General features: G+C 51.9%; 7 protein-coding genes and 1 non-coding gene across 8 annotated transcripts; 2 read left to right on the top strand and 6 right to left on the bottom strand.

Annotated features, from left to right (window-relative positions):
• Positions 1-130: 130 nt before the first annotated feature.
• Positions 131-1,398, bottom strand: EDD37DRAFT_648886 (alcohol dehydrogenase; the record flags this gene model as incomplete). Its single annotated transcript, XM_062818076.1, has 5 exons — positions 131-252; positions 314-1,061; positions 1,117-1,185; positions 1,238-1,308; positions 1,359-1,398. 5 exons carry the CDS (start codon positions 1,396-1,398, stop codon positions 131-133), a joined length of 1,050 nt encoding a protein of 349 aa, XP_062672346.1.
• Positions 1,399-2,796: 1,398 nt separating this feature from the next.
• Positions 2,797-2,880, bottom strand: EDD37DRAFT_t8. The gene has a single exon. It is a non-coding gene; the product is annotated as a tRNA-Thr (tRNA).
• Positions 2,881-3,922: 1,042 nt separating this feature from the next.
• On the bottom strand, positions 3,923-7,570 carry EDD37DRAFT_562370 (hect domain ubiquitin protein ligase E3; the record flags this gene model as incomplete). Its single annotated transcript, XM_062813909.1, has 1 exon — positions 3,923-7,570. One exon carries the CDS (start codon positions 7,568-7,570, stop codon positions 3,923-3,925), a length of 3,648 nt encoding a protein of 1,215 aa, XP_062672345.1.
• Positions 7,571-8,250: 680 nt separating this feature from the next.
• EDD37DRAFT_347982 (uncharacterized protein) lies at positions 8,251-10,373 on the bottom strand. The gene is made up of 2 exons (XM_062811743.1): positions 8,599-10,373; positions 8,251-8,541 (listed from the first exon to the last, which is right to left on the bottom strand). Exons 1-2 carry the CDS (start codon positions 10,215-10,217, stop codon positions 8,460-8,462), a joined length of 1,701 nt encoding a protein of 566 aa, XP_062672344.1. The 5' UTR covers positions 10,218-10,373; the 3' UTR covers positions 8,251-8,459.
• Positions 10,374-11,035: 662 nt separating this feature from the next.
• On the top strand, positions 11,036-13,408 carry EDD37DRAFT_347993 (uncharacterized protein). The gene has a single exon (XM_062811744.1). It carries the CDS (start codon positions 11,147-11,149, stop codon positions 13,229-13,231), a length of 2,085 nt encoding a protein of 694 aa, XP_062672343.1. The 5' UTR covers positions 11,036-11,146; the 3' UTR covers positions 13,232-13,408.
• EDD37DRAFT_657146 (zinc-binding oxidoreductase) lies at positions 13,311-14,353 on the bottom strand (the record flags this gene model as incomplete). The annotated part of the gene is made up of 2 exons (XM_062818878.1): positions 13,311-13,558; positions 13,624-14,353. 2 exons carry the CDS (start codon positions 14,351-14,353, stop codon positions 13,311-13,313), a joined length of 978 nt encoding a protein of 325 aa, XP_062672342.1.
• Positions 14,354-15,628: 1,275 nt separating this feature from the next.
• EDD37DRAFT_648881 (uncharacterized protein) lies at positions 15,629-16,052 on the bottom strand (the record flags this gene model as incomplete). Its single annotated transcript, XM_062818075.1, has 3 exons — positions 15,629-15,800; positions 15,854-15,940; positions 15,991-16,052. The coding sequence occupies 3 exons, from the start codon at positions 16,050-16,052 to the stop codon at positions 15,629-15,631; spliced, it is 321 nt and encodes a 106-aa protein (XP_062672341.1).
• Positions 16,053-16,698: 646 nt separating this feature from the next.
• Positions 16,699-19,762, top strand: EDD37DRAFT_347855 (uncharacterized protein). Its single transcript, XM_062811742.1, has one exon. The coding sequence runs from the start codon at positions 16,922-16,924 to the stop codon at positions 19,628-19,630; it is 2,709 nt and encodes a 902-aa protein (XP_062672340.1). The 5' UTR covers positions 16,699-16,921; the 3' UTR covers positions 19,631-19,762.
• Positions 19,763-20,607: the final 845 nt, after the last annotated feature.

The raw sequence follows: 20,607 nt of genomic DNA, 5'->3' as shown, positions 1-20,607 counted from the left end.
TATGAAATGGGCAGATTGCTCGTTTCCTCTACAATGGACACATCCAATCATCGAAACCTGAAAAAGGATTGGCTTTTACGTGCTCATCTTCGAAAACGGAACGCATGCAGGCAGGCTACAGCGCATTGCTCTAGTCGAACACAATCGCAGCCTTGATGGCACTCTTGTTCTTCATGGCCTCGAGACACTCAGCCCATTGCTCCAACTTGAAAGTCTTGTTGACAATACCCTTGACCTTGACCTTTCCGCTGTCTGTTCGGGGGGGTGTGGTCAGCAAACATGAATTCTCAGAGATGGAAATGCAAAAACATACCGAGATAGTCGATGGCGGCAGGGAATTTGTAGGTCTCGGAGAAAGAACCAAGGATGGTGATCTCGTCACCAAAGATCTTGCTGGGTGGCCATGTGACACGGTCCTTGTTGCCATACACACCGTACACAACGAGCTTTCCACCTCTTCGGACGTAGTTGATGGCATCCTCAAGGATCTTGACGCTACCCGTGGCCTCAACAACGATGTCGAACCCGTATGGGTTCTCTGACTTCAGCTTCTCAAACTGCGCGCTTGGGTCCTTTCGCGAGAGCTCAACGTACTCATCCGCAGCGTCTAGGGACTTGGCCAGTTCCATCTTGAGACCTTCTGGTGCAGCAATGACAACGTGGCAACCACCGTTCTGGCGGAGCAGTTGAGTCAACACGAGACCCGTAGGTCCCGCACCGAACATGAGCACCCGCGAACCCATCTTGGGGGCAATCTTGTCCAAACCGTGGGCGGCGCAAGAAGCAGGCTCGAGGAGAGTGGCATCGACGTCAGAGAGGTTCTTGAATGGGAACACTCTCTTTGCTGGGTAGGCGCAGTACTCGGCGAAGCCACCGTCCATGGTGACACCGTGGGCTTGGAAGTCTTCACAGAGAAGCTCCTCACCACGACGGCAGTAGAAGCATTCTCCGCAAAGCTCGGAGTTGTCGGCACAGACTCGGTCGCCGACCTTGAAGCCCTTGACCTTGGATCCAATGTCGGCAATAACGCCAACAGTCTCGTGGCCGGGGATCAATGGGAACTGGGCAATCGTCAGCTGAAATGACCGGTGATCACATCATCTTTGGTGTGCCTACCTTGGCCAAAAATTCACCCTCGTGGATATGGATATCAGTACCGCACACACCGCAGGCCTTGACCTTGACCTGTGTCCAGCGTCAGCCATCTCTTTTGCATGTTGACCATTTATTCCCATACCAAGACATCGTGCTCACGCAGCGTAGGAAGGGGCACCTCGACAACACTGAACTTCTCTGGCTCATCGTACTCTGTCATGTTCGGTCAGCAGTTGTCAAGCATGGTCCGGGGTAAGCCATACTCAACGCCTTCATCTTGGTAGGAAGCTCTGAGGAACCCATTTTGACGTTTGATATGTGTGGTATTGAATTTAAAAAGAAGTTACAGTTCACGAAAAGTCGATTGAGGTATTGTTAATTGACTGACCAGCAGGAAAAAAGGCAGACAATGACGGTTTTAACGCTGGCCGAAGGGAAACACGTTGAGGGGCATCATCCCGCCAGCTAGCACAGCTGTCTTCTTTTTTTCCCCTGACGATTGAGTTGGAGCTCACGGAGCCACCAACGCGGGCGGTGGGCGAAAATGATGCAGATGCGGGGCGTTCTTGCTTTGAGATTCTGTTTCTACGCCTGGAATCAACACCAAGATAACCCCCCGATTTCTCCCATCGACGTCTTTTCAACCAACCACATCTTCCCTTGACACTCCGATATATCATCGTGGAGCATATCGGCGTCCTAGGCCGACAGCCACCTCGACACCAGTGGCATATCTCAAGTGCTGCAAGGCTTCCGCGCCGCCGAGGGTTCACTAATTCTTCATTCATGCAGGTCTGTCTCATTTTCTTCCGCCACGCACACCGTTCAGGCAACAAAGAGTCGGTGAGTGCACCCCTTGTTTCTAATGCTCACGGTGTTCGTTCGGGTGTTGTTATTCGTTCTACCCAGCGATCCGGACATCGATGGCAATAGCTGAAAAAGTTGTTTGATTCTTTCGAACCCACGCCGCTAACGCGCCGTTCAAGATGGACAGTTTTCAGGGTCTTTCGCCGATTGTCGCCATTGACTCGCGCCGTGAATGACGTCTATCCGAAGATCTAAATTCACACGTACATGCTACAATTGTCCTGCTTGGGATTAGCACGACGCCGTCAAGCTCATGGTATGGGTATCTCGATCATGCTTGCGGACGACAAAACAGATGTTGCTTGCTTTAACATTGCAGTCGTCCACGTTGTCTGATGCGGGGCGCTCGCAATTCGACTATTGTGGTAGAAAGTCCATCATGACATTGCACTTTGAGCTCTAGCACATGGGTGTTCAGACTTCGCGAATACTCATTCTGCGTAACATGGATGCTTTTGCTTCACCCATTGTACCAATATATCTACCAATGTACCTACCAATTGTACCTGGCTTGCACCTACACTTTCATAAATGTGGCGAATCATCGTCTCGGAGGAACACAAAACATAACTTAGAATACAACTTCCAAAGCTTTCATTGCATTCCGGTTGACTCGTTGGGTCGGGCCAAAAATCACGAAAAAATATCGTAGTTGATGCATGAGCGACATACTGTAAATTCGTTCCTACTGTTTTATTTATGCCAAGGTAAAGTGATATGAAATGTCTGAGGTTGCGACTTCGACGCCTAACCTTGCACAACGACAAAAAATGAAACGAGATGAACAAACACAAGTCCTAAAAAAGCAAAAAGGTAAGCCTTATTGTAGGGGTTTGCCCCCTACTGGATTTGAACCAGTGACTTCGACATATCAGTAGTGATACTAGTGTCGCACTCTACCAACTGAGTTAAAGGGGCGCGGCTCTCAAGAACAGTTGAATGATTGCTGGATCGCTCTCATCACAGGTGCTTGTTGGTGACATTTTGGAGAGTATAATACAACTCGTAAAGCTAGCATGACCTCATGCCTTCCCTCAACAGGACTAGCGTCAGGGGTTCGTCTCCTTTTCAGCACACCGTCGACGAGATTCAATATCTGAAGACTATTATTTCATGTGTCAACAATCAGTCAACATACAAACACATTCTCCGAAACGTCTCATGTTCAAACAGGCTGTCGGGTTTCCAAAATCATACCCTCGCAGACATTTGTGAGAGTTCACCCCAGCCCAATCAAGACTCCTACAATGCAGGGAATAAGCATCGAATGACAGCTGCCAAACGGAACTGGTTTGGAAGGGGCCAAACGGTTGAGCAGCAATCTGGATAGAGTGAGTGATTCACGGTGACGCCGGGTCAAACTAGAGGCACGTTATGTGATACATGAGCGTAGGCGACGAGATAGTGGGCGCCACGATCAGGTACTCTGCAGGCACTGAAAGCGAAGTACCACTGGTTCCCACATATAAAAGTCCGCTGGACGAGGTCGACGCCTACAAACGGGATTAAAAAATTGATGTACCGTAGTAGTAGAGAAATGTACTGTGGGATGAAATGGCAGCTGGAAAGTCCGGAATGTAGTGTCCTATGCGACTTATTAGTCAACGGAGGATTGTGCAAGGCACCAAGTGCAGTCTCAGCCTCACTGGGCACGCGGAAAGACGAGTAAGGATCTCCGAAAGTACGACGTTGAACCAATAATTGCGATATACACGCCTTCAAGGCGTCTTTGTACCTCGTGGCCATTACCCTTGCTATCCTTTTCTCCAGCGATATCCTACATGCTACCCAGACATGTCTCCTTCCCATAATGCCATGCTTCCACAGCCATACCGCTCCATGCAATGCCTATGCTTATTGCTGTGCCGAAGTGCCTGAGTTCTGAGATCCCGGCTCAAATGGATTCCATGCATCATCATTATCCCGGTGATCTCGTCCTATGCATGTTCACTCCCAGTCATTACTTCAGCCCAAATCCTTCACTGCCGGTGACGGCCATCCAAAGTTTATGCTCCAACTTCTCCCGACTGTTATATTTGTATATGCTGAGCGTGTTGAAACATGTTCGCGCAATGGGGAAGCGCTCAACCGGCTTCTTGGGTGCGCGACCAAGCCCATCCGTTTCCTCTTTAATTCGGAGCAATTGTAGACGAATGACAAGATTCGTGGCTCCCATGGCAGGTATTCGGTCACTTCCTGTGATGAAGCTGAGAATCTTCCGCTGGTTTGTTGGTGAAGCCTTGGCGAAAAAGTCCCAAAACCAGACCACCTGTGGTTGTTGTTCTGGAGGCCCTTCGCTTTTTGGCCATCCATCATAATTCGCGACCGCCCGAAGGCTGGCGATGTCGAGTGGCTCATCAGACCCACGCACCAGCAGCTCAATCTCCTCAGGCCGGAATAGTGACAATGCATTGCCTCCACAAACAGTGAAAAATCCACGTTTGAATGGTTCGTACTGTCGAACAATTGCGGTGTCGAGAAGATAGTGGGTATAGAGATCGACGAATTCTCTTCGATTCGAAATTGTCACTGGGCGTTTCTCACCACCGGGACACAAGGGCACGTGGATAATTTCGCCGTAGCGATCCATCTCCGCAACAAAATCCCGACAAAACGTCTCTTGTACATCGCCCTCGAATTCAAGAAGTTGCCTGAATCCCCGCGCAAGCGCTGGACGGAACTCAGCAAGGTCTTCTAGCGTGAAGCCGTGGCCAACTTTCGGCGTTGAGGTAAGCTTGTCGCCCGTCGAGGGAGCAGATGCAAGCATTTTCCTGAAGACGAACGGTGGAAATGCAACATCCAGAATCGTCGAGTTATAGATGGCCAGTCCTAGTAATACACCAACCAAGAAAAACTGCTCGGAGGACTCAAAGCAGAATGGGTTGAAATAGCAATACTGAGAGTCATCGTCGTAAACGAATAATCCGTGATTGGGATCGAAAATTTCCCTGACGAGTAGAAGGAACCATTCCTTGCGGAGCCCACCAGCATCGACTCCCTCTTCTCCTTGGAAGTCGATACGTAGTCCTTTCTTTATCTCACTCCCGCCGGATCCCACGACTTCGGAAACGCCACGGAGACTGTCTTCAACTAGGCATTCACGTCGAACCTTGAGCACCAAATACTGACTGATTGCTTTGCGGCTAAGGATACTGTCGAAGAAAGCCTCTCTAGCCTTGACTTCCATTTGCCGTCGAGCATCGTATTCCAGGATGTGGATTTTGGCGTAGATACTGAGGAAGAAAGGGTATTGACAAAAGGTGAACTTGCTCTTGGTGCTTTCCCAAGTGTCAAAGTCAGCTATCAGATCAGCATAGTCCAACATGGTATTGTAGAAACTGTTGATCGGTACAATTTGCCCATGAGCGTTCGCCTGGTGTTTGGCGTTCAGTCCTGGGCTCTGTTGCCGTTGTTCAAAACTATTGGAAGCGTCTCTCTTCCGTGCTGCATGTCCTATATTTGCCTGGAAGAGCAATGCCATGACCCTGGCAGCAACACGGACCTGCCAATCTTCGCTGTAGGAGGACAATTTCGGTTTTCCATCCGCATTTCCGGCCGAGGTTGAGGATTGCCTTCGATCGAGCGCTGCATGAAACTGAGAGGCATGATGCATCCCACCTACTGAGAAGCTGGGTACAAGACCTTCGACAGGGTTTATCGGTTCGTGCACAGGACGTTTCTGCTGCCTTGATAGACGGTAGGTCACAAAGGTTCCCACCAATTCTACAGTGCGCTGGAAGTGCCCATCGGAATATTTTGAGAACCATGAGACGAGATACTGGTGATTCTCGTTGGACAAGTTTGCTAAAAGACCTAGGATCCGTTTGATGATGCCTGAATGATGGCCCAGGCTTCCAGGTCGTCTTGCAGAGCTTGGCACTCGTTTGGCAGGTGAGCCACGTGGACCAACTTCGGTTGGATTACCCAATGTCGTTGGAGGATGCGACATGTTGCTTCCAGATATCTTGCCAGCATCGAGCCTTTGTGGGGTCAGGAGAGGATTTGACAACAGTATGAGGAGGAAGCGGCAATCCTCGGCGTGCTTCAGAGGCTGCCGTGGTCGTTTCAATAGATTTTCTGTGACCTTTAACAGGCTGCGTTGGAGGTGACTGCGTGATTCAATGATGTCTTTCTGGATTTTGTCCAGAGAAGCAGATTGACCACGTTTTTGCTGTGGGGGATCAGCGACCTGGGATTGTATTTCCTGCCATCTCTCCTCCCAAAGGTCACCAGCGTAGATGACTGATCGGTACCACTCAGTGACCTCTGGCCAATTGATTCTAGAATTCCTTGAGCTTGTAGTGCTGCGCATCTTGTCGGGAGATCGGTCGCGTTGTTGATGTCCTTCCTTTCCTGGCACAGGTACCCGTCCATTGGATGCTCCTAGCCACCACGAACCGTTTTCAGCTACGTCGCCCAGTAGAAGCGTCTTCGCATCAAGGTCTGACAAGAAGACGTCGGGTTCGACGAGTGGTGTTGACACGGACTCGGACTTTTGACGCCTTTGATGTGTGCCTGAGCCTGTCCTGGGCTTAACGTCTTGCGGAGGACGTGGTGTTAGAAAGGATTCATTCAATGTAGCGCAGCCAACGAAACATCCTGCAATATAGTTCTCAACCATGCGGAATATGTCAGTGCGTGGCCCAGACGGGCCAGGTGGTGCTTCCTCGGATGCACGTACATCAGCGGTTTTGGGTCTGCTCGGCATGGGAATGGAGGCGGAGAAGGGATCGGCAGAGGAGCCTTGGACGAAAGGAATTTCCCCATTACTGCCCCTTCTAAGCGGTGTCAAAGTTGACTCAGAGGGGCTTCGTGCATTCAAGCCTGGTCGCAACATGGGCGGTGGCGAGTCTTGATCCCTATGAAACTGTCCATAAAGAAGACCTTCAGGCGGAGTACCCCCGGACAGGAACGATTCCTGGGGAGGTGATTGTGTGTCAGTACCGCCAATGTGAACTGAAATGGTGCTTTGCTCTAGGTACGACTCGAGATATTGTCTGAGGCAACGGTCGAGAAGCGCTTTAGTCCTGTCCGCCGACAGTGGCACAACTTTGCGTGGTGGCGAGGACGGATTGGCGGCGTCTCCGCCCCTCTCTGGATTTACCTCGAGGTCATTGATAGTTAAGCAGGTAGTACAGCGGAAGACCTTCAATCCTTGAGGCCATCGTACAGTAGAGTCACAAGTCATGCATTTCCCCGTGACGGGCTGACGATCGCCTCGTTGAGGGATGTTCTCGGTAGCCGGGGCCTTCGCGTTGCTGACATCCGGGTGGACATCACGACTACCACCAGACGTCGTATCCATATCGCTCCGAACATTATGTTTCTTGTCAGATCTCTTAGAACCGAATATCGAAGGAAAGGGGTGGCTGAAGGATCGGGTGTGGTTATGCTTTGCACCATCAGATTCGGTCACATTCGGGAGGGCCTTTCGACGTAGTGAAGGAATCTCATAACTTTCGGCAGACGCAGAAGAGGGAGGGGCGGGTAAAGGGCGATTGAGGTCCGAGGCGGTGGATCTTTGAGAGTTGGTATCTCGACTGATGTTTATACTGCGAGGTATAGAGCGACCCGACTGGTGCTGCGAGAGGGGCGGTAAGGGCGCCATATGTGAGGTACAGGCCTGTAATGAAGCCTCTGTCCTGATTGATGGGCCGAATGATCGCAGGGGGGAGGCAGAATGGTCATGAGTGTTCGCAATTCAGTTTGCTCAACAGATGAGAGAAAGGTTATTGCAGGCGACTGATGTAGAAAGATCGGCTGTAGTGATAATATCGGTCGAAACACATTCACAGAGGCCTGATCAAATAGTCAATCTCCTGGGATAGTATCGCGGCTGTTGTGGCCAAAGAGAGCCAGCATGTTGTCCGTCGAAATGCAGGCAATGCCAGACCAATGCCAGACACACGATGGGCAAGTGCAGACCACACAAGTCGGAAAGCCCAGCAGGTTGAAGGAGTCTCGTGAGGGCTGCAGAGGAAAGGCAGGCCTCTCTGCGGACTATGTCAAAAAGAGTCGAGTGTGAAGAAGGATCGAATGTAGTGTCAGAGGATTGCCGTAATCTGTTAGAAGATGCAAACCAGACTGCGTTTAGTTAACTGCGGGCCTTTGGAGGCATGGCCAAGGCTGGAGAAGTGTCAGGGACAGGGAGCTCGGCATCGCATCGGATGAATCAGGGGTCCTAACCAGCTTCAACTGGGGTCCGCGGTGGTATTCCCGGGCAGCCTTGAGTGCCTATAACAACCCGCAGCCAATGATGGCTAGATTGACGTCTACAAGCTTGGACGACTTCTGGATACAAGGTACGTAGGTGGTAAATCTCGAGTTCCAGTGTAAAGCTTGTATCTACTTAATTTAGATCTCTACTACAACACTTCCCAAGTAGTGGCCTTGGCTGTCTCTTCAGCGAGATTTTTGCATCAGTCGCTACCGGCCCCAAGCATTACCGAGTTCCAAGCGAACCGCGGTATCGCGTGGTGCAAGACAGGCAGTCGGCTCTAGTCATCCAAGCCATACTCGGCAACGAGCTTGTCCCCAGCGGTGAGACCAACGAGGTACGCTGTGGTCTGAGTGTGGTTGCTAAGTATAGACTGTAAGTATGGATTTCTCGTCGACAAGCAAGACATAGTCACTCACCTGACGACAATAGGGATCACGCCCGCGTCGGCCACTCGAAGATTCTGCACGCCAAAGACCTTGAAGTTCTTATCCACCACTGCGTTGTCCTCGTCCCGTCCTATTCTGGTTGTGCCCATCATATGCCACGTGCTGCCAGAGTTCTTCTTCCAGTACTCCAGAATATCAGCCTCTGACTCGCTTGCTGGAGCTGCCTGTATGGCAATGATGTCCTTGCTGAATTCAGGGCTGCCAATCACCTTGAGCACTTCACGGGTGGCCTCAACTGCGACTCGCCTGTCATAGGGATGAGAGAAGTAATTGGGATCAAACTTCAGAGGCACCTTGGGATCAGAAGACTGTAGCGTTGCAGAACCTGTGGACTGCATGTTCAGCACGAACACGAGGATCGTACACCCAGCAGTCGCGTGTTCCGGATCCATGAAGTGAGGCGCGTGGGCCATATTGAGTAGGACCTCGTAATGAGGTACGGTGGGCTCTTCCAAATGTCGTTTCTGATCCTCGGGCAGCTCATGAAACTCCAGCGACTTTGACAGTGATTCCAGCTTGAGCCAGCCTATGCCCATTGCACAAGCGAACTCTGCAAGGGGTCCCGTACCGTCCTTCTCCCACTGTGCCTTAGCTGCGGCCTGAAGCTGCTTATCTCTGTAAAATGTTTGACGCTCAGAGCAATGATCCGATTGCTCATACTGCAATGCGATGTGATGGTGATCTTTCATGTGCTGACCCACGTTCTTGTTGGCTCTCACAATGGGGATATTGAAGCTATCCAGCTGATCCTGGGGCCCGACACCAGAATGCATCAAGATCCTTGGTGTGTCGAGACTGCCACATGAAAGAACGATTTCCTTATTGGCATAGATCTCCTCCCCCGTAACAGTTGTAACGCCAACGGCCTTGGTGCCATGAAATATGACCCGGGAGACCTCCGTGTTGGTCATGATGTGTAGATTCTTGGGTGTGTCGTTCAGAGCATCGGCAGCAGTCGACCTGACTCCATTATAGGCGGTCCATATGCACATTGCGAGACCCGTGGGATCTCCAGAGTTGTGATCCGGGTTGAGCTTTGTGCCGTTCTTGGCCCAGATGTCCATCAAATCTATCGCAGACTGCTCGACAATTCTTGGAAATCCTGTGTGAATGGGACCCTTGGTTCCATGATCTTCCGGTTTCGGGTCGAGATACTTTTTCAGGTTATTATACGCATCAGATGGAGCACCGTGATACGTTTCAATTCGTTTGTATCGCTGTTGTGCGTTGCTCCATTTCCATTCTTCGTCGTCAACGATACGGCCAATTTCGTCGTGGTCATCTCTGGGTCCGACAGTGTAGACGGAAAAGTTGATTGATGTACTCCCACCCAAACCTTTACCACGGTCAAAGTCAATCACACGCCCATCAAACCCTGTGACTGGAGTGCTCTTATATCCCCAGTTCTGTTCAGGGTTCATTTTGTGCAACCACCTCTCAGCATCGATCCGAATGGACTTCGAGTCATTCTTGCCACCAGCCTCTATCAAGAGAACAGAAGGATGCTTCTTGCTGTGAGCTAGTCGCCATGCAACGATCGTTCCAGCGGCACCACTACCAACAACGATGAAATCGTAGCTCTTTGCCATCGCGGATTTCCAATGATCTCGTATCCTGTGGATGAGCAGTCCAAAGAGATGAGAATGACAATGGACGAAAATGAGGGTACCTCAGAGCTTTTATGTTCGACTAAGACTGAGCGATATGATGGACAGCAGACCCATTTGATGCAGTATAGATTTGCCATGCTGAGGCGACGGTGGAGGCTCGTTCATCATGATCAGCACCCCACCTGGCAACAGTATGGATTACCACCCCTGGTCGACTATAGACCTCAATTCGGCAAGTGAGGTGACCGAATCAGCCGTCTCAGGTTGATGTATCATCATAACTGGGGAATACATGGGCAAATGCAGCCAGCCTCGAAAAAGAACACCAGTGGCGTCGTTGTTAGTGGGATACGAAGGGCGGGAAACAGCAAACGGTGATGAGATGGAGGATGTCATCTCGAGCAAGAGAATGGCTGTTGGATACAGGTTCCTGTGCCATAAGCCCTACCAAAGTCTGACCAATGCCGCCAAACAGCATAGTGTGAAGATAGTCCATGGTTTGTCGAACGGTGTGTACAGTAGCCGCATGTATGGTGAAGCTGTCTCCTTCATGAACTCTTGTTTCCAGATCATGTTCCATGGCGTCTTGTCTGCCACTCTCCTCACTTCTCACAAGGCCAACCTGAAGGAGGTGTGGTTCGCAAGCTGTACGAAAAGACGACATGGAACGTTACTTTACTGCTGACTCATCTGAACGAAGATTCTGTGACTCCACCACCTCGTCGTCGGATAGACAAGCGGAATAAATCAGCCTGTCAGACATTGACATCCCGTGCCAAACTGCCGTCACTTATTGAAGAATTTCTGATCATAGCCTTATTGGCAAATACTGATCATTGCTCTATTTTGGCCATAACACTTGTACTTTGGGCGGCAGCAGAGATTACCATATCTGCACGGTTGATTACATGCGTCTGGTAGCAGGAGTTTTCCGACCTTGGCTTCTCACCGCAGCACGCCATGCTCGCCCCAACACCCGCACCCCAGTCCTCCGCACTCGGGTACCCTCAGACAACCGGGCTTTGAGTGCTCAAGTTCCTGTGACAGTTGCGCCTCGCGGAGATCCGTCCGAAATACCTACAGAAGAGACTCGTACTGAGAGCTCGTACTCCGCAACCCCGGACTCACCAACCTTCAGCAGCGCTACCTTCAGCCGGAAGAGACTTCCCGTGTCCTGTCCTGGATGTGGCGCTTTGACACAAGATGTTGATCCTGGTCAAGCGGGCTACTATACACGGTCGAGGAAGGCGGTAAAGACATATCTGCGTGGCAGCGCTGAGATAGCACAGCAGCCTGTGCCTGAAGATGATGGAGCAGCAGACCGCCGGACAGAAAGAGCTGGGTCGAGCAATGGGGATACAGGTGTCCAACAGGACAATGGATATGAAGTGACCGAAATACCTTCAATTCCACCTCCAGTATGCGATCGGTGCCACCATCTGATTCATGAATCTCGTGGAATTCCCATTGCCCACCCTTCCGTCGAAGATATTGCAGATTCTATCGCAGAATCTCCCCATCCCCGAAATCATGTCTATCACGTTATGGATGCGGCGGATTTTCCCATGTCTTTGATACCGTCAATCTACAAGAACCTGTCTCTGGCAAAGCCGCGCAGTCAAAACCGTCGGTCACAGCATGCATTTTCATCCAAGCCGTCGTTGTCATTCATAATTACACGGTCGGATTTGCTTGGGTCATCCAGAGATTCAGTCGATCGCCTAATGCCCAAGTTCAGCTCCATTCTGCGCACTGCATTGGGACGGTCCGGGCAGAAGTTGAGACTGGGAAACGTCCATCTTGTCTCCTCGAAGCGTGGCTGGTGGACGAAAGACATCAAACAAAGTATCTGGGAACGAGGAGGTGGCAACTGGCTGATCGGCAAGTTTAATGTCGGAAAGTCCAATCTCTTCGAAGTACTATTTCCCAAGGCATCCGACGAACGAGCACCTGTCTATGAGGAATTAGAACGACAACAAACCATGGACGGCATTGATACGCCCGCCGAAAACAGCTTCTTTTCGGAAAAGAGCTTGCTCCCTCCACCACAACCTGAAGTACCATTTCCTTCCATGCCTCTGGTCTCCAGTCTACCCGGAACCACTGCGTCTCCGATTCGACTCCCCTTTGGCAACAAGAAAGGAGAATTGATTGATATGCCCGGCTTAGAACGCAGCGGATTAGACCGGTACGTTCGCCCTGAAGACAAGCTGGGGCTGGTTATGACCCATCGTCCCACGGTGTCTCAGCACAACATCAAACCCGGTCAATCTTTAGTTCTTGGTGGTGGCTTGGTCCGTATAACACCCAAACTGGATGAAAGTGACCGCAGCACGATAATGATGGCTTATCCCTTTGTCCCTCTGAAGGCACATGTTACATCAACAGAAAAGGCACTCGGTACACAGTCGCAGGACCGCGAAAGTGGCATTGAGTCCATACTGGCAGATGGTACAGGCTTGGAAATCGCATCAGCTGGTAAATTCTCTCTCAACACAGATGTGACGAAATCCAGGGCTGGGTCTGTGATCAGGGCTGGCGTTGATCCTGCGAAATTACCTTTCCAGGTCTATGCGACTGATATCCTCATTGAAGGTGTAGGATGGGTGGAACTTGTATGTCAGGTCAGGAAAGGACGACGTATGCTGCAAGCCGCTCCCACCGAAGAGACTCCAGTGGCAGAGGATCTGGCCGAACCAGCTGTACCTCGGTCGGACGAGGTCTCCATTGACAATGCTGGGTTTGTGCCTTTCGCCTCTCCGATCCCAAATGCTACCACGGAAAGCACGGAATTCTCTAACTTTCCGCAAGTCGAGATCTTCACGCCTCAAGGAAAGTATATCGGGCAGAGACAATGCCTGGACATCTGGCAGGCATGGAACACAGGAAAGCAAACTACCCAGACACGCGGTGGTCGTCCTAGAAAACCAATGAGTGGAGTGAAGAAACGCGACAAAATGCTTCACAGAGCGAACGTCAGCACGAACCCGTGAAAGAGTGTGTGGATTAAACTGCCATCCTAGATAAGCCTGCTTTGCGTCGACCCAAGGCGTCTTCTTCCGCCCTCTTCACCTACTCGGTCAAGACGACAATCTTGCCTCGAGCAGCATTCTTGTCCATGGTTTCATGTGCCTGAGCAATGTCGTCCAACTTGTACACCTTGCCAACCTGAACAGGCAAGGTGCCCTTCTCGATCTGCTTTAGCAAGTCCGTGAGCGGCGTATTCATGAACTCTTCTGGCCCACCCGAATACCCGGTCAGATACACCGAGGAGGGAATGAACTCCATGGGATTAAAGCCGTCGATGGTCCATTTGTTCCCTGGAAAGATCTTGTCAATGCCCACCCTCAAACCTCTGTCAGCTCAGCAAAGGGTGAACACTTACCGACAATACCAGTCATACAGACGATTCCATGATCGGCGACACATTGCAGTGAGTCTGCCAGCGTAGTCGTACCAATCAGTTCCAACACCTTGTCAAACTTCTCGCCTTTGACCTTCTCAGCGACGTTCCCATCATCAATAATGACCTGGTCAACTCCGCTCTTGCGCATCACATCGGCACTGGCCTGGTTGGAGCTTCGAGTCGTCCCCGCAACAAAGCATCCGTGGTTCTTCGCGATGGCCGCCGCCGCAAGACCAACGGAAGTCGTGCCTCCGCGGATGAGCACACGGTCCTTCGGCGTGATCTGCATCGCCTTGAACAAGCTCCCATGTGCAGTCTGCAACATCTCTGGGACCGCTCCAACGATGCTCCAATCCAGGTCTGTCTCGAGTGCCTGGGTATTACTCGCCTTGACGCATGTATACTCGGCGTACCCACCGTTAAAGTCCCGCCCCATGCCACCCATTGCGGTCGCGACTTTCTGGCCGGGCTTGAATTGCCCGCCTGGACACTTCTCGACGACGCCGGTTGCTTCGATGCCAAGCACCCTTGGGAACTGGACACCGGGACTGTGTCCCTGACGCGTGAACAGCTCGGAGCGGTTGATGCCGAATGCCTTGACACGGATGAGAACCTCATCGTCGCCTGGCGTGGGGATCGGAAGCGTTTCAATCTTGAGTTTTTCTGGCCCGCCTGGCTCGCGGATCACAGCTGCTTTCATGGTCGCCATTGTGCGTGTACGAGTGCGGGTCGGCGATGCTGCTCTGATGGAGACTCGGAATGTACTTGTAAATGTACTATAGATCAATGATGCTGTACTCTTGCCCTTTCTGATACTGGTGATGTTGATGTTCATGCACTCTTTCGTTCGGGCTAGAGAACGGACAATTGGCTGCTTTTATATAGTTCTTGACACCACTGTGTTGTCGTGGCGGCTCCGTGTAGCAAGATGCAGTGTACAAGTTGTTTTACTCAGCTTGTCGGCTTGCTTCCGCACGACCATACACCATTTCTGCCTCGTGGGTCCCTTGAGAAAATAGACCTGAGTATGCTTCGCTTCACGATCGACGGACAGGCCCCCCTCTTTAAGTTTCTCTGGAGTCATAGTAAGCTAACGCGATGAGGCAGGCTTTCAGCTGTGGAAATGCAAGTAGATAGGTGGACGGGATGGGACAGGGGCATGTATGGAAGCTATACGAGGTTGCACTATGCAGACACGGCTCGGCTTTGAACATCAAGCCATATCTAGTAAATACTTGCTGACTCACCTAGGGCGCCTGGCAGAGCCTCGTGCAACAGACCTCTACAGAAGTACGTTCAATGGCCCGATGTACAGTATGTGCGACAATAAAACGAAGAACACCTAGTGATACTACGATCTATCCGCCTATCTGCCCCACAACGCGTATAGGTATCTGCTTTGATAAGCAGCATATCTCGGCTTCACATGCAGTATGCTTGCTCGCATGGCTTCATCTTGATTCGCTTGTACGACCATCAAGGGAAGAACATCTGGCCGGAAGCAAGGAATGTCGCCGGGGTTTGAAGCACCACAGAACAGAGCATACGTCTGATATGACTAATAGCGAAGGTAAGCGCCTCACATCGCGAATGTGCAAAGCGTGGGTGCGCGACTTGTTTCCGGTGCACAGCCGTCGATGGATAACTGTATGACGATGATCAAATGCATGAGATGTGTATTGGGATTCGTTGTCATTAGGGGTCGGAAAGTCAACTGTAGGAGCTATGCAGAATGAGCCTGGCCGTCAACACCAATCCAAAGGTCATTCAAGCGTGTATCTGATGCGCATGATCAGGGCTACTGCCTCGAACTGTTGCAGTGCGCAGTAGCGTGCCATGAACTCCGTGCCATCTCATGCGCCATGGTATATGCATGCGTATTCAAATGCCCACTCCATTGCCATTGTACGTGTCTTGTTGCTTCTTCACCATTCACGCCGCCGCCTGGCCTAGAAGTTCAGAGTCTCTCCGAAGCGGGACGCTTTCATTGTTTGGAAGGCAGAGGTACGGTCCGGACTATATGGCAGTCTGCGCCACTTATCTGGCTTTGATTCCGGCGGTGCTTGGCTGCAAGCTGCTTCAGCTTCTCATCTGTTTCGCGCAACCGGGCCTCGAGGCCTTCAAGCTGATATTTCTGAGATTGGACAGTATCCTTTCTGTAGAGGGTCGAGTCAGTTGGAGGCGGAGCACGTGGTGTTCGAGATCGTACTTCTCCTCGACGGCTTGTTCCAATGCGCCAATGCCATTTAGATTGAACATCTCGTCCAACGCGGCCGAAAAGTCGCGAGCCAGCGTCCTATTCATTGTAAGCACGGTCATGATGTCTGAGAGATGAGGAGATCCTACGACTTGGGTCTACCGTTGGATTTCCACTCGGCGTCCATGCTGCGGTCGTTTGAGGGGCTCATTCTTGGGGCGTTGAGTCACAACGCAATCAAGGCAAAGGGCAATGTAACATCAAACGCGCGTAGCAGATACTTATATAGCCATTCAGACAAGAGACGAAGGATGAAGCAGGCTCACCGGTTCGCGCCAGTCGAGAAGTCAAGAAGTCAGGCGGACTTTGAGGGCAGCTGCTACTGTGTATGGTTTGGTTGCCCTTGCAGACGATAGGCGACACGCATCTCCATCTGTCACAGTTACATACCTGGAAAGGGGGTCATTTCAGGCTGCGACAGGTCCCCTGGAACACATGAGATGCTCCGTCAATACAGGGCGCGTGGATAGGGCTGCAGATCACTCAGGAATCGTCTCGAGAAGGCACCAAGCTGGTCAGTGGTGACTCGTGTGAATTTGTTGACATGGGCATGTGCCTTGCGAACTGAAAAGTAGCGAAATAATCGGCCCCAGATCTAGCCTAGAATGGTGCAGCTTAGAGGCTGCCGAGCCCAGAGGAAATTTCGCCTATCTGTGCCAGTCTCTCGGTTTGGTTTGGGAGGGCACCCCCCGTAAGTCTCTTAAACAATTGGAATACTGTACACAGTATGGTAGTAAATCCCCCAGCCCGCCAAACAATTTGTCTAGCAAGCAAGCAAACTAGCTGCAATTTTTAGTCAAAATTTCAAGCAACCCTTCAATTTGGTGTCACCACTCTGTCCCATCCATCTCCATTCCTTTACAACCATTCATCGATCGGTTCCTTCTCGCGTTGTGGGCCTCCATAACCGCGTCTTTGTAACTCTTTGGATCGATAGGACCGGCCTGCTTCGAAGGAAAGGTGTTGTCGCGCGACTGAGCACAGCGACATTCACCTTTCCCCAAGTTTTGCGACGATGGGATGCCTTCACTAAAAGCCTACACACCCTACGAGACACTTGCTTTCTGCCAGTCCGTTGCACATCATGGCGCCGACTCTGCTGCCTTTGAGGATATCGCGCAGTCCTTGAATGCCAACCAGCTCATTCGCGACAACCAAACATACGATGAAAGTCGACTGACAGCCAGTGCGTTACAAGCACTATACCAAGAGCTGCTGGTGCAAGAGAAGACCGAGAAGGGTCCAGTGGTAAACGGCGACGGTGGAGCGACCGTCAACCCGCGCAAACGAAAGGCGTCCCTTTCCCCTCCGCCGGTCAAGGACAATGATCTGTCTGGACAACAATGGCTTCAATCGCTAGTCGACAGACTGTATGAAAGATTTAGGGAGCAAACAATCAAAGAGATTCGATTGGAAGAAGAGGCATATCACAAGGTCCAGGCTGAGATTGTTGTGCTGGAGAAACAACCTGAGGACGAGCAACTGACGACTGAGGAACTGAAATCGCGAGATCTACCACAGAAAGGAGCGGAAAATGTCGCGCCGAAAGCCCAAGAACCTCAATCTAGCCCGGATGCGGCTGCTGCACAGTTGCAAGCCAGCCTCGATGCCAGCCGTGCAGAACAAGCTGCAGCGAAGGGAGCAGCGCCTGTTCTGGAACCAAGGACATCTCCATCAACTGCTCGAGCTGGGCATCCACAGGCTTTGAGCGTCCATTCTCCCGCACCCACTACACCAGGTGCCCAACCAAGGCCACCAACAGAGACACCCCAAGCGCGAGCATCGAAAACACCAAAGCTTCCTCAGCAACCGTCGCCTGGCGCATACCAGCGTCCTCTGCCGGGGCCGGGACCGTCTCCTCAACGACCGGACTATGTCCAACAGCACTTTCAGCCTTCCCCCCAGGGACATCCTATGCCTATACTGCCGCATGCTCAAGGAATGCCACCTATGCCACCACCAATGGAATATCCGGGTCCGAAACGTGGAACCTCTGCATCTCGACAGGGAAAAGGTTCGCCAGTTCCCATGCAGCCCCAACAGCCATTTCCAGGTTATCAAGGATATCCACAGCCACATTGGCCTCCTCCTGTCGCTCCCCAATACGGTCATTCACAGCCGTATCCGCCCAATGGCCAATTTTACCCATATCATACGCCTCAACACCCGCCGTATCAACAGTATCCGCAAAGTGCTCCTATTCACTACGCTAGTCAACCTTCTCCGGCACATGGATGGCATCCACAATATGGTCAGCCGTATTATGGTCCACACGGTTCGGCCAACGTGACACCTGTTCCTCGAAACACCTCCAAACAGCCAGTGCCAAGAGCTAGGTCTTCGACACCGTGGAAGCGTCGTGCGGAACCACCAAATATTGTGCGCCAGCCCAGCCCAGGTCGGCCTGAGAGAGACGTCAGTCCGCTGACGGACTCGGAGTCGCCTTCTCGATCTAAAAAAGTCAGAAAGTCGCCAGGCAAGAGGGGTCAAAAGGCTGAGGGAAGCTTTCTATCCACCCAGGAAGCCGTCAGGGGCAGACAAGGTGCAAGCACGACTCCGGGCGTTGCTGATTCGAGGTCTCAGTCCATCGCATCTTATGCTTCTGATACGCCCACGGATAAGCGGAGACGAGGGAGGCCACCATCGAAAATCAAGGCTGAACCGCCTAGTACGCCCGCGCCTCTACTTTCTGATACGGAACAACCCCAACAATCAAGAGGACGTCCTGGCAGACCTCGAAAAGACGCAGCACCACCATCAACGACTGAACAGGTGCAAAATACAGCCACGAAACGGAAGCGCTCACATGGTCGGGATACTGCAAGCCCACCATTACCCTCTGCAGAGCCTGTAGGAACGCTGCGGCGTCAAGTTGTTCACGATCCATCACTTGTCAGCGTCACCAAGAACTTCGCAAAGACCGCGCAGCTACTTCTGAACGAGATTACATCGCACAAAGTGGCAAGCATATTTGCCAAACCTTTGTCAGAACGCGATGCCCCGGGCTACAAGAAGCTAGTGTTTCGCTCGCAAGATTTGAAGAGTATCAAGGCTGCGGTCTCCAAGGGTGGGAGGGCCGCTCTGGCCGCCATTGAAAGCCTGGAAACGGATGACCGTGACGGAGAGGAAACGCCTACCAAGAACGTTGCGGCTACCGCGACCGAATCTGGAGAACGATCTCTCGGCAATGGCGTGTATCTCGTGAACCAAACAGAAGATCTGGTACCTCCAAAAGGCATCGTCAATTCCGCGCAGCTGGAAATGGAGTTGGTGAGAATGTTCGCCAATGCAGTCATGTTCAATCCGCTTCCTACGTCGGAGAGGGGGTTTGGGCGGTCCCTTCGCTTGAGGAAACGTGGCGGCGATGTGGATTCCAACGCCGACGCCGACGACGCCTCGTCCAGCGAAGAAGGCAGCCCGGTCGATGAAGGTGGTATCATTTCAGACGCGAGAGAAATGTTCGACGACGTTATGGCAGCGGTGCGCAAGTGGCGAGAAGTGGAAATCGAGCGACTGGGCGGGGACGACGCGGCGGCGGCACCAGGCACGACTTCAAAAGCTACACATCCATCGACGGCACAGGGCAGTGCCAGTGCTAGTGTTAGGCACTCTAGTGTCAGCTCTGCGGTGAACGAGGACGATGCTGCTGGCGAGACACCCGCGGCCTCGGTCTCGACGCCTGTTCCTGCGTCGGGAACGGCGAGGAAGAGAAGGCGGATCGCTGAGTAAGAGTATGTCCAGGCTGCAACGTCTGGCAGGGAGTTGGAAATGTGGTTTTGCGGTGGTGTTTGGATGAGCACGGGCACGTGTGGTTGAGCTTACGAACAGCTCAGCGTGTCTATGTCTTTGCCTGCTTGTGCAAGTAGACAGATATTAGAACCTCACGATTATGTTTTGAATGTAAAGAGTACCTCTTCAATCAATGTTAGCGAGTAGTATTGCCTCGGTCTTCATGTCTGATCGGATCCTGCCTCGCTTGTGGGTTCGTTGAAGATGTCTTGGGTTGCCATGTCAGGGCACCTTGAGCGGGACCTCGACATTGTTGCTCGATCGAACTTCGTCCTTCGCAGCTGGACCTCACGATGCTTCACATCTACGGGATCAACAGGTGTATGCAGCGAGGCGTCCTCGATGGGGAACAGGCAGAAGCTGCTGTCTCGTATGCACGGATGCTCTGAACCTTATTGAAACCTACCAACAAGCAGCATAGTTTGATAGATCGCTTTTCGTGGCGCCGGTCGCAGCTCTTCGGGTCCAGACCATCTCTGATGCGAGTCGATGCTGGTCCGTCCTCCTCGCAACAAGAAAGTTTCATTGCGTTGAGGAGAAGAATACGGCAGCACAGCGAATGCTGGCACCGATACTGAATCGTTCAGGGTTCATCATGCGCAATCAAGGTCGTAGCGTGCTTCGAACCACGACCGTCGCGAGTCAGTATACCAGCAACGCAGAGGTGGGATGGCGGAATCGGAAGGGCCGGACGTTGCCTTGCATGCATGGATGTATTCAAACCTCGAGCGTCTAATTGCAGAGTTGCTGGTACGCGGACCAGGCACAGGAAGAAGTCGAAGAGAATACTCTCATACAATTGTCGTCCGCGCAATCATCGGAGACGCGGTACTGTACTTGCCTTTGATGGTTGTAACACCTGTTTGCAGGCAGCGACCCCGGCGGCAATGCCACTTTACCGTCGTGTCGACGGAAAG

Source organism: Exophiala viscosa (assembly GCF_022695815.1).
Source record: "Exophiala viscosa unplaced genomic scaffold EDD37scaffold_3, whole genome shotgun sequence".
Taxonomy (NCBI): Eukaryota; Fungi; Ascomycota; class Eurotiomycetes; order Chaetothyriales; family Herpotrichiellaceae; genus Exophiala; species Exophiala viscosa.
The sequence above is the reverse complement of the archived record's forward strand: the minus strand, read 5'-3'. Positions and strand labels throughout refer to the sequence as shown.

What these genes read in the sequence shown, in the direction of transcription:
- EDD37DRAFT_347993 (XM_062811744.1), top strand. Translation starts at nt 11,147, where the DNA reads ATGCGTCTGGTAGCAGGAGTTTTCCGACCTTGGCTTCTCACCGCAGCA.
- EDD37DRAFT_347855 (XM_062811742.1), top strand. Translation starts at nt 16,922, where the DNA reads ATGCCTTCACTAAAAGCCTACACACCCTACGAGACACTTGCTTTCTGC.
- EDD37DRAFT_347982 (XM_062811743.1), bottom strand. Translation starts at nt 10,217, where the DNA reads ATGGCAAAGAGCTACGATTTCATCGTTGTTGGTAGTGGTGCCGCTGGA. An exon ending in GTGATCCCTATTGTCGTCAG is followed by an intron (nt 8,542 to 8,598) that starts GTGAGTGACTAT and finishes GTCTATACTTAG; the next exon opens with CAACCACACTCAGACCACAG.